Genomic DNA, 16500 nt, shown 5'->3' with positions numbered 1-16500 from the left:
CCCATACATAGTAAGGCCCTGCTTGGATTAGCGTTTTCATCCATATTAGGCTGGTTTATACACGCCTGGACGGGTCGTTTTGTTTCCAGTAGGAAAATCAGCAATGTTGGGTAATTTACACCTGTAAAACAAGTACAAGTACATAAATTTATGAACTTACATGAGCTGACTATTAAATTCATAGTTTATCCAGCTTTTGTATACAATTTCACTTTGTCCACTAGATTTACTTTCAGAAGATGTGTCAAATGTCAAACTCAGACTTGTAAACATTGCCACAATAAAAAAATGCTACTTTAGAAGTGAAAGAGACAATTCCCCCTGGCCTTCCGGTATTTCAAGATTTAATTCACCATCAGTTAAAACTAAATATAAGCCATGCGATGTAGAAAGTTATATCATTGTACAACCCAGATTTTTTTAGTACAAACTAAATGGTATAAAACTTTCTGGCATGTAACCCACATTTAATTGGTGGGCACATTATCAGCTGGGACAGAGTTGATGCAGATTTTTTTAATACAAAAACATTGAATTTGAAATAAAGGATATCTAGCTTATACCATTCGGCAGACTGTGACTGGCATATCCAATGGAAATTGAATCGGTCGTTGTACGTTGAAAGACCGTCTGTATTCGTTGAAATGATGTGGTGAGTCACTTTCCATGATGCATTCAGAGCGAAGAATTATAAAGTGCATTAGATAAACGGCAACTGGTATCTCAAAATAAGGTTACTTCAAATTTGCCATGAATATCGTCACAGGGCAATAAGATGACTGGCACAGGATGTCATCAAAAGTTTTAAGCAGTGGAACTACAGATTGCATCAGCTAAAATCAAATGGTATAGTCCACAAGGCATGTAGCTAGTGTTATTGGAATCTGCCAGGGGAAGGCTAAACTGAAGGCTCTTGTATGGTGACCCACCATTCTTGTTATAGAGGTGTTGCAAAACCTGAAATTGCAAACCAGAGCAAAAATGGGTCAGAACAAGAATGCTATCACAAGACAAAGATAACTGGTGGAAGTCCCACCATCACGCCTATCTATATGAGTTGTGGAGATCCAACAAATCTGACCCGTTCAACCGCATCTATCCAACGGTCTACGTCGCTCCGGTGTTTAAACTTGAACATGTTTAGCACCCTCCACTAACAAATATCATGCCTAATGTCAATAGCAGCATTAACCAAGTTATTATATCCTACCTAATATTAACATATAATTTATATATTGCCTTTTATTAATGTGCAATACAATTAATAGCTTGTCTAATATTAACGTCCATTACACGTACACAATTACTAGTTACAGAAGGCCATCCAACTACCAAAGTGTTGAACCGGTATGGCCCAGCCCATACAAGTTATCTCTTAGGGCCTAGGCCCAAGTAGTGAGACTAACCTAAAAGGAGGCTCCCAGCCATCTCCCGTTCCTGAGACAGCCGCCACACACAAAACACTTGTGCTGGAGGTACTCCTCTCTCCCTCCCGTACTCCTCTCTCCCCCCGTTCCTACATGGTATCAGAGGCCAGCGAAGGCGGGGCCTGAGAAGACGACGGCGACGTCCGGCGAGGTGGCGGCAGATCTGGGCGGCGTCCGGCAAGGCAGCGGCGGATCTGGGAGGCGCGGCGTGGCTGCGCAGGAGGTGTGGCTCGTTGGAGAGGAAGGAGAGGTGGAGCTGCTGTGCTGCGCGGCAGAGGAAGAAGGAGAGGTGGAGCTGCTGTGCTGCGCGGCAGGAGGAGGAAGCTGAGGAGCGGCTTGGTCTCCAACGGGCTGTGGTGCTGCGGGAGGAGAAGAGGAGAAGGGTAGTGGAGAAGGGCAGCTCCTTGTTGTGCTGCTGTGTGTGCGTGTGTCTGCAGGGGACCGGGAGCTGGAGAACTGCTGCGGGGGTTGGCTGCTGTTGGAGGCCAAGATCCTCTGGAACTGCTGCTGTTTGCAGAGGAAGGAGGAAGAGAACTGCTGCTGTTTGCAGAGGAAGGAGGAAGAGAAGTGCTGCTGTTTGCAGAGGAAGAAGGGAGAGAACTGCTGCTGGAGGAAGAGGCTGTGGTTGCTGCTTGCACTTGGAGCTGCTGAGTTGCTGGGTGCTGCTGCTAGCCAGGGGGCGTAAAGGGACCAACCGTGCAGCTGTAGGGCTGTGCTGCTGAGGGCTGCTGCTGCTGTTTACCGGATCGGAGATGACTGAACCAAATGCGCTTGCTGAGGCTTTCGAGAAGCTCGCTAAGATCCTCGCGGAGTCCAACTCCAACTCTGGGGCCATCGTTCCTCGACAGGAAGTGGCTCAGAAGCTCGAAATGTCACCCCTGGACATGAAGCTAGAGGGGGCCACAAATTATTTGAGCTGGTCCAGAAGGGCATTGCTGGCTGTGGAACAGAAGGAACTTGATGGGCACTTATTGGGTGCGGTTGATGAACCCGGAGACAAGACTACCGCGGAGGGAAAGCGGTGGAAGGTCATAAACTCTGTGCTTGTTGGCTGGTTGTTGAACTCAGTGGTGCCCTCCATTGGTGGCTCTGTGGAGGGACTATCCACGTCCGCCGAGATATGGAAGACTCTATCCACCCAATACTCAGGCAAGGGTAATTTCATGCTAATTGCTCAGATTGAGGGGAAGATCAGTCGGCTGCGCCAAGGCGATGACATGTCAGTGATGGCATATGTAGCAGAGCTGCGGGCTTTGTGGGCAGAGCAGGATAACTGTGATCCTCTGGAACTCTATGATGCGGCGTGCATCGAGTCAGGGCGCAAGTGGATTGCACGCAGGCGCGTGCTGAAACTGTTGGAAGGCCTCAGAGGTTGCTTTCATGGCAGGGGGGCTTCCCTGTTGCACCAACCTCTCTTACCAACTATTGAGGAGACTATTGCAACAATGTCTCAAGAGGAGGTGAGGCTATCTCTTGCGCATGCAAACGTGAAGTTTGTGCCGGCTTCGACATTTGCAGTCACTGAGCGCATGGAGTGGGGAGATCCCAATAGATGTCATATTTGTGGGGAGGTAGGTCATTGGAAGAGGGAATGTCCAACTCGTGGTAGAGGCAGGGGATACAACAGAGGGGGCACTGGCAGAGGAAGGTATGCTCGAGGCAGAGGTGGATACCCATGGAACTCAGGGGGTCAACTTTCTAGGGGCAGAGGTGGCTACTCAGGAAACTCAGGGGACAGGGCGCATATGGTAGTTGAAGAGGACACTGGGACGTCACAGGGCAAGGGAGTTGATGAGGCTGCCTATGGAGACTTTGCTCACTGGGCCTCCACTGATGAAGGTAATTCGATGAAGGCATGTCTTCCTCCTAATGAGAGTGCTTTAGAGTGGGTCTTAGACTCTGGAGCATCTAAGCATGTTGCGGGTAATTCCTGTGTGTTTGAGTCTTACCATAAGCATGCTCCTACTCACAAGGGCACTATACAAACTGCCGATGGTACCAATCAGCCTGTCGTAGGGGTTGGCACAGTCAAATGCACTTCAGCCATCTCATTATCGTCAGTTTTGCATGTGCCAGCTTTTTCTGTCAATTTGGTCTCTTTCAGTGCTCTCATTGATCAAATAGACTGTCGTGTGATCCTTGACAAGTTCGGTTGCTTGATTCAGGAGCGACAGACGAGCCAGACGGTTGGGACTGGCACCAGGCGTAGGGGGCTCTGGTACATGGACCAGGAGGTGCAACCGGACTTGGTGTGTGCTGCGACCATGGAGGACAAGGAGAAGCAGGCGATGATCCATCATTGTAGAATGGGTCATGTATCTTTTGATAAGATGAGTAGAATCTTTCCGGATGTTATGTGTGGAATAGGCAAGGGCAAGTTGACATGTGATGCTTGCGAATATGCAAAACACACACGAGCCTCATATGTGAGTAAGGGGCTTAGGAGCATATCTCCTTTTATGCTCATTCATTCGGATGTATGGACTAGCCCAGTAGTGTCAATGAATGGAAAGAAGTATTTTGTTACCTTTATTGACTGCTATTCTCGTATGACTTGGATTTACTTGATGTGTCAGAAGGATGAGGTGTTTAGCTGTTTTCAGAACTTCCATGCTCTTGTAAAGAACCAGTTTCAGGTGCAGGTCAACGTGCTCAGGACTGACAATGGTACAGAGTATGTGAACAATATTTTTGGGGATTTCATGGCTAACCAAGGGATTCTTCATCAAACTTCATGTCCGGACACCCCACCTCAGAATGGAGTGGCCGAAAGGAAGAATCGTCATATTCTTGAGGTTGCTCGGTCATTAATGTTTACCATGAATGTGCCTAAGTTCTTATGGGATGAAGCAGTTATGACAGCCATGTACCTGATCAACCGGACACCTTCCAGGATATTAGGTATGAAATCTCCGTCTGAGTTGCTCATTGGAGATAATAAGTTTGTTGTTTCCCCAAAGTTGTTTGGCAATACTTGCTTTGTTCGTGATCACCGACCATCTGTTGGAAAGCTTGATCCTCGGGCAGTGAAGTGTGTCTTCCTGGGATACTCTTCTAGTCAGCAGGGGTATAAATGTTGGTCTCCCTCTGAAAAACGCAGGTTCGTGAGTATGGATGTTACCTTCAGGGAGTCCGAGCCATTCTATGGTACGCCGACTGATCTCAGTCTGCTATTTGCAGAGCTTGACCACCTACATCATGTGCACGATGGTCAAGAGGGGGAGAAGGATGTGTCTCATACTCAGGGTGATTCTGTGGGCAATAACACTGCTAAGGATGTGCAAGTTCAGGTCCAACCAATAGTGGGAACAATTCCGGTTAGTACTCTCACTGATGATGATGTGCAGGTTCCTGTCGAGCCAACCGTCGATACACTTAAGATTGGTGCTCTTCGGGTTCCTGTTCGGGATCGATAGCAGACGAACACCCTAGTGTACTCTCGACGGCAACCACACGTGCAAGGGGAGCAGCAAGGCAGTGAGGCAAAAGTGCAGGGGGAGCAACAAGGCAATGAGGCAAGAGTGCAGGGGGAGCAGCAAGATAGTGAGACGAGCTCATCTGACACAGTGGAGCTGCCCATTGCATTGCGAAAGGCTACACGTGAAGCGACAAGAAAGGGTGAAGTAGCAAGGAAGGCTCTACCGAAGGATGATGCTTGTGATGATCTTGATATTGGCAATTTTGTGTCTTATAAGGCTTTGTCACCCACATATAAGGCGTTTGTTGCCTCCCTTCAAACTGTGTCAATTCCAAAGGATTGGAAGGCTGCAAAGCAAGATCCGAGGTGGCGTGAAGCGATGATAGAAGAGTTGGAAGCACTAAGGAAAAACAAGACATGGGTGCTAACCACATTGCCGGCAGAAAAGAAAGCAGTGAGTTGTAAGTGGATCTATACAGTGAAGCAGAATCCTGAAGGGAAGGTGGAACGGTATAAGGCCAGATTGGTCGCCAGAGGATATAGTCAAACTTATGGAATTGACTATGATGAGACGTTTGCTCCCGTGGCAAAGATGAACACAGTAAAGATATTGGTCTCCTGTGCTGCAAACTTTGGGTGGAAGTTGCATCAATTAGATGTCAAGAATGCCTTCTTGCATGGTGAGTTGCAAGAAGAAGTGTACATGGAAATACCACCAGGTTTTGGTACTTCAGAGACTACGGGGAAGGTATGCAGGCTGAAGAAATCCTTGTATGGACTAAAGCAATCACCAAGGGCCTGGTTTGATAGGTTCAGACGTGCTGTCCGTGGTATGGGGTATTGTCAGTGTAACGGTGACCATACGATGTTCTACAAGCACTCTGATCGGAAGATCACCATTCTTGTTGTTTATGTGGATGACATTATCATCACTGGAGATGATGAGGAGGAAATAGAGAGATTGAAGGGTTGTTTGAGCAAGGAGTTTGAGGTAAAGGATTTGGGTAACCTAAAATACTTTCTTGGCATTGAAGTGGCTCGGACAGAGAAGGGAATCTCTTTGTGCCAACGAAAATACACCTTGGATCTCTTGAGTGACGTGGGCATGATGGGATGTCGTACTGCCCCTACTCCGATTGAACAAAATCACCAAGTGACAGCACAATCAGGAGAGCTAGTGAATAAGGAAGAGTATCAGAAACTGGTTGGAAGGTTGTTGTACTTGTGTCATACCAGGCCTGACATTACGTATGCTACGGGGGTGGTGAGCAGATACATGCATGAACCAAGGAGTGGGCATCTTGATATTGTGCACAGAATCCTGAGATACTTGAAGGGGACTCCGGGTAAAGGGTTGTGGTTTGGGAAGAGTGGACATTTTGAGGTGGATGGCTATAGTGACTCTGACTGGGCCAGTTGTCAAGATGATAGAAGATCAACTTCTGGTTACTCGTGTTTGTGGGAGGAAATTTGGTATCATGGAGAAGCAAGAAACAACCGGTTGTGTCTAGATCAACAGCAGAAGCTGAGTATAGAGCATTATCTCAAGGGTTGTGTGAGATGCTCTGGGTGAAGTACCTACTGAGCGAGTTGAAACTTCTGAGGAAGGGGCCCTTGAAGGTGTGGTGTGACAATCAGTCAGCTATAGCCATCGCTAATAACCCAGTTCAACATGATAGGACAAAGCATGTGGAAATTGATCGGTTCTTCATTAAGGAGAAGCTTGATGCCGGGGTCATCAGCCTTACTCATGTCAGTTCTGGGCAGCAGTTTGCAGATTGTTTGACAAAGGGTTTGGGAACAAAGGATTGTAACTTGGCATGTGACAAGATGGGAATGATAGATATCTACCACCCATCTTGAGGGGGAGTGTTGAACCGGTATGGCCCAGCCCATACAAGTTATCTCTTAGGGCCCAGGCCCATGTAGTGGGACTAACCTAAAAGGAGGCTCCCAGCCATCTCCCGTTCCTGAGACAGCCGCCACACACAAAACACTTGTGCTGGAGGTACTCCTCTCTCCCTCCCGTACTCCTCTCTCCCCCAGTTCCTACACAAAGTATAGTGGTAAAGGATGGCTTTTAGTGAAAGGCGAGGTTTTCGAGTCGACAAGTCGTTCTGGGGTAGCGACTCTTGACAAGTCGACCCTGCAGTTGCGAGTCATCGACCAGTCAACATGGTGATTCGACCTTGCAGTTGCGACTCGTAGACTAGTCGTTCGACTAAAAAACAGTGGTGAAAGGTATTGGCAGGTGTACAAGCAACATAAAATTCGTGAATGTTTCAGCAGCAGAGATAGTATCAAGATGCTCCATACGATATCATGTATCAATAGAATATGCCAGTATATCCATTTGGTAAGGACATAAATTCTTCAAGTGATCAAGTGAACCAAAATAAGCAAGATGCAACATTATTGAGAGTCTATAACAAATTAAGCTAGCTTGCAAAACGATCTTATATTATTGGGACGGAGGGAGTATTTTGGTACAAGGGCTACATACACCTTGCCTACAACATTTGGTTGTATATGCCATTACCGTCTTTTGGGTTGTCAGTTTGTATACACTATATGCCCCATAACTATGTGCCTTGCCATGGTACTGTAAAGTACATTAATGGATGATCAAGCTATTTGACCTGATCCGAATTATAATAAAAGATGAAATCAACGAAGCAAGAGGAACACATAACATTTTTCCAAAAGGAAAAAAGCAGTTAACAAAATGCTTACAGACAGAAAATGGACAGGCCATACTATAGTTGTGCTTGCTAAGAGTAAGGAGCTCAAGTAAGGAATATAACAATTAGATACTTTCAAGGTTTGTACAGTACTTCATTAAATGTTGTTGATAGGAAGCCAAAAAAGCAAAGCCCAACACAAACAATAAAATTCAGTTAAGGACTTAAGGTACATACTACATAGGGACATCCGGACATGCATTCTGTGTTGGGTCACTTTGATTATCCTAATCACGAAAGCAAGCAAGAACAACAATAAAGTAGTGAATGCCATCCATTAACCGCAAAACAGGACAAACCAAACAATATTAGATTGAAACTGAGGCACACACTAGCCACTAGCTTCCCACTACAACCATTCTACCTCAGGCATTGCTATGTTCATATTTGAAGTGCACCTGATTTTCAGTCTGGTCTTGAATAGCCGCCATCTCAATCATGGGAATGCAGATATACCAAAAAGTTCAAAACTAACAAAGCACTATTGTGTTTAAAGATACATCAAACTTCAAACCTAATAGAAAGGAGAACAAAAATCTAAATCTGACATAATTCACTAGATGACTATAGTTCATTTTTTGAACTTTTAACATTTCCACGCCTTATCCATGTAAGGAGACCCAGCAAGCCAAATTAAGCCATTTTACCTTCGGAGAGCCAGCCCCAAGACCCGGGCTTAAGACCGAGCATGGAGGTGAGCAGCGCTGATGCCGTCGCGCTGTGCAGCGGCATCAGCCCCTGCACGCCGCCTAGAGCCGCCACCGGCACCCTGCACAACGAAGGCCGCGCCAAATCTGAGCAAACCATACTGCCCAAGTACGGCCAATCCGAGGAAAAGAAACACCGAGGTGCCTACCTCGAGATCGCGAGGCGCCGGCGCGGGGCGCGCGGCAGAGCGGAGGCCCCCAGCTCCGGGGACTGGGCAACTGCCGGCCTGGAAAACGCCCTGGAGAGAGTAGATGGAGAAGCGGAGCGCAGCCCCGCGAGAGCTCGCCGCGCGCCGCCAGCCGCCGTCGCCATGGCTGGAGTGGGTTTGGGCTCTAAAACCCTGGTCGTTGCCCTTTTGGGCTTCTTTTACCGTTTGGACGCCGAGGGCCTGCGAGACCTGAGTCGCCGAGGGCTCAGGTACGGTGGACGTTTCTCAACAAAATAAAAAAGGTACGGTGGACGGGGTCTATACGACTGAGCTGTGCCACGTTTGGTGGACTAGCTTTTTGTTTTTAAACACGGTATACAATCAAAGTTGTTCACCTACGCAAGCATACATTTCTTTTTATAATCGTACACACATATTTGGTTGACATATTCTCAAGATCGATCAAGGTGTCACATATGACATCATAGAAACATGTACTCGGCTGACATATTCTCAAGATTGATCAAGCTGTCACATACTACATCATAGAAACGTCTTTTCCATTGAACACACATCGTTATAAGGTTTGAAATAAATCCATAAAAATGTGAACATCAATGTAAGTATGAGGCTTGAATTCTGGTGGACTGAGCATTGTCCTCCTAACTTTCCAACCACAGGTTGGTTTACATCAGTTTTTTCTTTCGAAAACATTACAAAAATAACTTTGGATTTTTAGGCACGACAAATCTGATGTTTTTCATGACAATTTATATTAACATGATGATGATAAATTTAGTTTGCAAGTATGATAATTTTCTGACAAAAATACACTGAGACGGATTTGCCATACTTTCTAACTGAACTTGCCATCCTCGAAGAATATACATAATTTGCCATGGAAAATGTTCAATTTTGCCATGGTCAAAAATTTGACGAGCGAAGTACTTTTGTAAGAAAATGCCCTTGGGCGCTCTTTATTAACTTCAAATAACATTTACATCAAAAAAGATGTATGGAATAGTAAAACTAGGTGAGTCATCATCCACTAGTAGAAAACAAGGCTTTGGTCCACGTGAGAAAAGAGCTTCAATCCCGGTTCTATTACAAACCGGGACCAATGGGTGCACGAGTCCCGGTTCGTGAGCCCAGGACACCAGCTGGGCCAGGGTCTCGGTTCGTCTGACCGCTTTGGTCCCGGTTCCACATACGAACCGATACCAATGGTCCTGCCCCCTGGCGCAGCACCTTTAGTCCCGGTTCGTGTCTAGAACCGGGATAAAAGGTGAGTCTTATGTCCCGGTTCAATTTCAGGGTCATTTAGCTCAAAGTAATAAGTAAATTCATGAAAAATACCTAATGAAGTCACAAAGGATTGAAAATTGATGATGTGGCTTTGAATGGTGCATGTTGAACGCACAAAAAGTGTGGAGTTGAAATAAGTTCAAGAACATGAAATCCCTTTTGTAACAGATGAGTTTTCGTTTGAAACCGTGATACTTCGAAATATATTGTCCATTTTGTACACGAAGTGCATCCAGTTTTTGTCGTAACCCTCTCAACTTTTTAGCACATGCTATATGGGTGAAATGATTATACCATGCCAACTTTCAACCTATTTAGAGTTCATCTGTAGTGTTTTTCAATTTCAGGGTCTTTTAGCTCAAAATAACCGATAAATGCATGAAAAATACCTAATGAAGTCAGAAAGGGTTGAAAATTGATGATGTGACTTTGAATGATGCATGTTGAACGCGCAAAAATTGTAGAGTTGAAATAAGTTCAAAACATGAAATCCCTTTGTAACACATGAGTTTTCGTCCGAACCCCTCATACTTCAAAAGTGATTGGCCATTTTGTACACAAAGTGCATCCAGCTTTTATTGTAACCCTCTTGACTTTTTAACACATGCTATATGGGTAAAATGATGATACCATGCCAACTTTCAACATATTCAGAGTTTATTTGTAGTGGTTTTCAATTTCAGAGTCATTCACCTCAAAATAATCAGTAAATGCATAAAAAATACCTAATGAAGTCAGAAAGGGTTAAAAATTGATGATGTGGCTTTGAATGGTGCATGTTGAACGCACAAAAAGTCTGGAGTTGAAATAAGTTCAAAAACATAAAATCCCATTATAACAGATTAATTTTCGTCCAAAACCGTGATACTTCGAAAGAGATTGTCCATTTTATACACGAAGTGCATCCAGGTTTTGCCGTAACCCTCTCAAATTTTTAGCGCATGCTATGTGGATGAAATTAGGGCTGGACACGAGCCGAGCTTGATCCGAGCCTGGCTTTGGCTTGCTCTAGAGCGGCTCGGCTTGGCTCGCTCAACCAACGAGCCTACTTCACGCGACTCGACTCGTTTGGGGTATGGCTCGGCTGAGACCGAGCCGACTCGTTAGCCATTCGCCCACAAAACCTTTTTACTTACAGAACCTATGTACGTATATAGTCAACAGTTTGTATTTTTTACAGCAATTAAACCCATATTTTTGAAAATAAACAGTTTCTATTGCTAAAAATGAAACATCCAGTAGTCTACTGTTTTGAAAAATGGTCATAGTAATGAAAAACAAGCTTTATTCCACGAATTCTTCTACGAAAATTGTAACAATATAACGATATGAGAGAGAATTGGGCAGCATTTTTATTGAATTTTGTGCTGCACTTCCTTTGAACTTTTCACATCAAGGCATCAACTATTGACAGCCAAACAAAGAAATTTTGCATAGCATAACACTTACCACTTTAATATAAAAGATGAGAAAATGTTGATAGCCAAACAATGACTAGTGAAAACCACATAATACAAAGTTCATAGTTCATTACAAGTTCACAACAACATCATTTAAGGTACATAGTTCATCACAACAAACACATAATTCGAAGTTCATCACAACATCATTTAAGGTACATAGTTCATCACAACAAACACATAATTCGAAGTTCATCACAACAAAGGAAATGGCACGACACGATCACATTGACCTCAACAATCCACCTCACGAATGTCTACATGTAACAAATATTTGTAAACATATTAGGATCATGTAAAGATATGAAAGTTGAAACATGTCGAAAGAATAGTTAACATTTGTTGTTATCCCCCACATCAACAATCTTGGGCAACTTGATATTTTCAACATCATCCTCCTCATCTTCATCCCTCTCCTAATTATTTGGAGGTTAGCCACATACGATAAATAGACAGAAACCATAGAAGAAAAAGATAGGAACCATACCACCAGATTGAAATCCTTGTGAGAACCTTTGTTATAACTAGCACCGCGCACCAAGGCTTCCACCATTTCTGGTTTCAAAGAACCCATGTAGTCATCTAAAACCACACAAGTAGACATATCTAAGTTCAAGGATAGGTTGCCAAGTTCACAAGTTAGCATCAAAGTAACAAGTAGACATACATAAAACTCTTCCATCCATGCTAAACGTTGAATCCAAGGACATAGAGGTAGTCGGGACAGTCAAGAACCTCGTTGCCATCATTGCCAATACGGGGTATCTAGGTGCATTCACCATCCACCAATCAAGAAGATTGAACTTAGGATCCATTGCCTCATTCAAGTCATCTAGATAGTTTCTAAGCTCATTTTTTTATGGTGTTGATTAAGTGGCTGATAAGAAGGACTGAAACTCACAATCCATAAGTGGCATTGAGGTACTTCCATTGCAATTGTTCTTGGCTGATGATCCACTAGCTCTTCCTTCAGCTTGCTTATTTTTGGCAACAAACTTCTCATACAATGTGTCCAACTCTGCGCGCACAATATCCTTCTCGGTATTTTCTTTCCCCACATCATACATTTGGTGATAGCACCACTCAATCTACCTCATCTTGTACCTTGGATCCAAGATCGTAGCAAGCACCATTACATTGTTTGGCTCATCCCAGTACTTATCAAATTTATCCATCACCGCATCACCCATTTTCTTGTAGCATTCATCATCATGAGCCATGGCTTTTCTCAGAGCAATCTTGATGCTCACAATGTGTGGGTAGAATATGTTGGAGGTGGGATATAATTGCCCTGAAAACGCAGTGGTCACACGAGACATTGAGGCGGGGGTTTCTCTTTAGCCTATATAACAACTCAGCGATTGGGACATTGCTGGAATCATTTGCCAGCTTCCTTGGCAGCCGCATAGTAACTGCTGCATTGCCCTTCCCCTTCCCCTTTTGCATCCCTGAGACCGACAACTTAGTCTTCATAATAGAGTCCAAGGTCCTCTCTTTCTCCTTCTCCTTCCCATTCGTCTTTCCCTTTTCCTTGTCCATTGTTGTGACGATAGGACTCTGCACACATCAGCAAACAACAAACGGTCAATCATCAACATGGTAAACTAATTACACATGAAATCAATGTAATTTTCCCAACAAGTAGATTTTTTCAAGCTGCTATGCTACATCAAGTAGATCAACGACAGCAGAAAATTTATTACACATGGAATCAATGAAATTTTTGATCTATACATCCATTCTGCTCTACAACTCCATCCATCCATACGGCTCTGCTACATCTAGCACTAGCTACAATACATCCATCCATGATCCATCCATCTAGACCTACATGTACATGACCTCATCCATCGATCCAACCATCCATCCATCAGATGCGTCCTAGTTAGACACCTAGGGCTAGCGTCAACACATGCAGCAATCCATCCATCCATTGATCCAACACATACGTACTAGTTCAGAGAGCTGCGATAGGATTGGGAAGGAAGGATGTACCTGCTCCTGCTCATCACGTTCGGCGAGGAACCACGGAAGGCGCGTCCGTCTGTGTCCGGTGCGGCGAGGAAAGATGGCGTCACCGGTAGATGTCGGTGTGGCGAGGAAACGCCACGTCACTCGTTGTCGTCGATCCAGTTTTGTGGCGTCGTGAGGGCATGTACAATGCATAGCCTCAGGGTGGTTCCTCGTATGCCATGTAGGATCGGATGTCGGAAAAAGTAGGTTCGGATGAGGAAGCGGGATCCTTTGTAGGAGGCGGGTGCTTGAAGAGAAAAAGTGTGGTCCGGTGTAAAAAGCTGAAAAAGTTGGAGTGAAAAGTAGAGATGCATGTGTATTAGTCTTTATTTTCTATTTTTTTATGAGGCCCACTAATGATAGCTTGTATTGGAAAGAAAAAATCAATATAGATGCCTCAAGTTACTTTTTGTCATGGGGCATCTGTATCCATATGCCACCATTGTACATGCCCTGAGAGAGGGGCGAGGGCGTGGAGGCGCAGAGCAGGTAAACTGGGAAAGGGATAGACTGGCGGCCGGTGTGGCTCTCGTTCGCGAAACGTGACCTAATTCCCTCGCGATTGGGATGAAAGATGAATTGGGCTGGGCCACAAGCGAGTCACCGAGCTGGACTGGCCCAAACTCGGCTTGGCTCGGTCGCGAATCGGGCCTCTTTTCAGAACTCGGCCCGCTCAATTATTCTACCGAGCCGGGTTGTATCGGGCCGAGCTGCAACAAGGTTCGGGCCGAGCTGAAAAGCTCGTTCGTACATCCAGTCCTAGGTGAAATGATGATATCATACCAATTTTCAACCTATTTAGAATTCATTTGTAGTGTTTTTCAATTTCAAAGTTATTTAGCTCAAAATAATCAGTAAATGCATGAAAAATACCTAATGAAGTCAGAAAGGGTTGAAAATTGATGATGTGGCTTTGAATGGTGCATGTTGAACGCACAAAAAGTCTGGAGTTGAAATAAGTTTAGAAAAATGAAATCCCTTTGTAACACATGAGTTTTCGTCCGAAATCGTGATACTTCGAAAGAGATTGTCCATTTTGTACACGAAGTGCATCTAGTTTTTGTTGTCACCTTAACAACTTTTTGGCACATGCTATGTGGGTGAAATGATGATACCGTGCCAACTTTCAACCTATTTAGAGTTCATTTGTAGTGCTTTTCAATTTCAAGGTCATTTAGCTCAAAATAATCAGTAAATTCATGAAAAATACCTAATGAAGTCAAAAAGGGTTGAAAATTGATGATGTGGCTTTGAATGATGCATGTTTAACTCACAAAAAGTCTGGAGTTGAAATAAGTTAAAAAACATGAAATCCCTTTGTAAGAGATGAGTTTTCGTCCCAAACCATGATACTTCGAAAGAGATTGTTCATTTTGTATATGAAGTGCATCCAGTTTTTGTCGTAACCCTCTTAACTTTTTAGAACATGCTGTGTGGGTGAAATGATGATACCATGCCACCTTTCAACCTATTGAGAGTTAATTTCTAGTACTTTTCAATTTCACGGTCATTTAGCACAAAATAATCAGTAAATGCATGGAAAATACCTAACGAAGTCAGAAGGGTTGAAAATTGATGATGTGGCTTTAAATGGTGCATGTTGAATGCACAAAAAGTCTGGAGTTAAAATAAGTTCAAAAACATGAAATCCCTTTGTAACACATGAGTTTTCGTGCGAAACCGTGATATTCTAAAAGAGATTGTCCATTTTGTACACGAAGTGCATTCAGTTATTGTCGTAATCCCTCTCAACTTTTTAACACATGCTATGTGGGTGAAATGGTGATACCATACCAACTTTCAACCTATTCAGAGTTCATTTTTAGTGTTTTTTAATTTCATGGTCATTTAGCTCAAAATAATTACTAAATGCATGAAAAATACCTAATGAAGTTAGAAATGGTTGAAAATTGATGATCTGGCTTTTAATGTTGCATGTTGAATGCACAAAAAGTCTGGAGTTGAAATCAGTAAAAAACATAAAATCCCTTTGTAACAGATGAGTTTTCGTGTGAAACCTTGATACTTCGAAAGAGATTGTCCATTTTATACACGAAGTGCATCCAACTTTTGTCGTAACTTTCTCAATTTTTTAGCACATGCTATGTGGGTTAAATGAAGATATCATGCCAACTTTCAACCTATTGATAGTTTATTTGTAGTGCTTTTCAATTTCAGGCTCATTTAGCTTAAAATAATCAGTAAATGCATGAAAAATATCAAATGAAGTCATAAAGGGTTGAACTAAAAAGAATGAACTAAAAAAATCAAAAAAAATATTAAGTAAAATTATGAAAGTATTTATTTGTTAAAAAGAATGAACTAAAAAGAATCATTAAAATATTAACTAAAAAGAATCAACTAAAACATTAACTCAAAAGAATGAACTAAAAAGAATCAACTAAAATATTAACTAAAATTATGAAAGTATTTATTTGTTAAAAAGAATGAACTAAAAAGAATCAAGTAAAGCATTAACTAAAAAGAACCAAAAATATTAACTAAAATTATCAAAGTATTTATTTGTTAAAAAGAATGAACTAAAAAGAATCAACTAAAAAGAATCAACTAAAAAGAATGAACTAAAACATTAACTAAAAAGAATCAACTAAAATATTAACTAAAATTATCAAAGTATTTATTTGTTAAAAAGAATGAACTAAAAAGAATCAAGTAAACCATTAGCTAAAAAGAATGAACTAAAAAGAATTAAAAATTCAACTAAAAAGAATTTTCATAAAGTTTTTTTTGTTAAAATCTTTAATAGCAAACTTAAATAACAGAAAAATGCCTCCTAATGGGCCACCACGGCGTGCATACGACTAGAAACCCTACACGCTAGTTGGGCCAGGATGCAGACCCGCAACAGGCCCAGTAGGCCCACACGCAGAGAGAGTGCTTTTAGGCCCGTTGACCTGCATAAGAGAGGAGCTCAAGAGGGCTCGCGAAGCCGCGCTTATAAACCACCGTGGATGCTTCTCACCTAGCGAGGTGGGACTAAACATCCACGCGCCCGACGCCATGCCAGCCGCAGGAGTTTAGTCCCATTTGGTGGCCTCAACGGGGACTAAATGCCCCATTTAGTCTCGGTTGTAGCCACCAACCTGAACTAAAGGCCTGCGGTTCCCGCCCTTTGCGCTCCTGAGAACGAGCTTTAGTCCTGGTTGGTGGCTGCAAGCGGGACTAAAGGGACTAAAGGTGGGGCTATATAAGCGGGACTTTGAAGTTGTCCCAAATCCACTCCCGCTTTCTTCGATCTCCTCCTCTCCCCCGACGGCGT

The 16500-nt window shown here is 43.4% G+C and overlaps 3 protein-coding genes across 3 annotated transcripts; 1 reads left to right on the top strand and 2 right to left on the bottom strand.

Annotated features, from left to right (window-relative positions):
• Nucleotides 1-723: 723 nt before the first annotated feature.
• LOC123444354 (protein NUCLEAR FUSION DEFECTIVE 6, mitochondrial) lies at nt 724-8678 on the bottom strand. Its single transcript, XM_045121045.1, has 3 exons — nt 8443-8678; nt 8234-8355; nt 724-957 (listed from the first exon to the last, which is right to left on the bottom strand). The coding sequence occupies exons 1-3, from the start codon at nt 8604-8606 to the stop codon at nt 938-940; spliced, it is 306 nt and encodes a 101-aa protein (XP_044976980.1). The 5' UTR covers nt 8607-8678; the 3' UTR covers nt 724-937.
• On the top strand, nt 964-3953 carry LOC123444353. Its single transcript, XM_045121044.1, has 2 exons — nt 964-3266; nt 3593-3953. The coding sequence occupies exons 1-2, from the start codon at nt 2180-2182 to the stop codon at nt 3634-3636; spliced, it is 1131 nt and encodes a 376-aa protein (XP_044976979.1). The 5' UTR covers nt 964-2179; the 3' UTR covers nt 3637-3953.
• Nucleotides 8679-11245: 2567 nt separating the features above from the next.
• LOC123440232 lies at nt 11246-13351 on the bottom strand. Its single transcript, XM_045116801.1, has 5 exons — nt 13203-13351; nt 12109-12764; nt 11695-11789; nt 11564-11623; nt 11246-11464 (listed from the first exon to the last, which is right to left on the bottom strand). Exons 2-5 carry the CDS (start codon nt 12272-12274, stop codon nt 11375-11377), a joined length of 411 nt encoding a protein of 136 aa, XP_044972736.1. The 5' UTR covers nt 12275-12764; nt 13203-13351; the 3' UTR covers nt 11246-11374.
• Nucleotides 13352-16500: the final 3149 nt, after the last annotated feature.

This window comes from Hordeum vulgare, chromosome 3H, assembly GCF_904849725.1.
Source record: "Hordeum vulgare subsp. vulgare chromosome 3H, MorexV3_pseudomolecules_assembly, whole genome shotgun sequence".
Classification (NCBI taxonomy): domain Eukaryota; kingdom Viridiplantae; phylum Streptophyta; class Magnoliopsida; order Poales; family Poaceae; genus Hordeum; species Hordeum vulgare.
Note: the sequence above shows the minus strand (reverse complement) of the source record. Positions and strands in the feature narration are given on the sequence as shown.

Bases quoted from the DNA above. Each gene is read 5' to 3' on its own strand.
- LOC123444353 (XM_045121044.1), top strand. From the start codon at position 2,180: ATGACTGAACCAAATGCGCTTGCTGAGGCTTTCGAGAAGCTCGCTAAG. The intron at 3,267-3,592 runs GTAATTCGATGA...TGCTTGATTCAG, and splicing joins CTGGGCCTCCACTGATGAAG to GAGCGACAGACGAGCCAGAC.
- LOC123444354 (XM_045121045.1), bottom strand. From the start codon at position 8,606: ATGGCGACGGCGGCTGGCGGCGCGCGGCGAGCTCTCGCGGGGCTGCGC. The intron at 8,356-8,442 runs GTAGGCACCTCG...TTCGTTGTGCAG, and splicing joins CGGCGCCTCGCGATCTCGAG to GGTGCCGGTGGCGGCTCTAG. The intron at 958-8,233 runs GTAAAATGGCTT...TTGCAATTTCAG, and splicing joins TTGGGGCTGGCTCTCCGAAG to GTTTTGCAACACCTCTATAA.
- LOC123440232 (XM_045116801.1), bottom strand. From the start codon at position 12,274: ATGTATGATGTGGGGAAAGAAAATACCGAGAAGGATATTGTGCGCGCA. The intron at 11,624-11,694 runs GTATGGTTCCTA...CCAAATAATTAG, and splicing joins ACAAGGATTTCAATCTGGTG to GAGAGGGATGAAGATGAGGA. The intron at 11,465-11,563 runs GTGGGGGATAAC...TGTTACATGTAG, and splicing joins AGTTGCCCAAGATTGTTGAT to ACATTCGTGAGGTGGATTGT.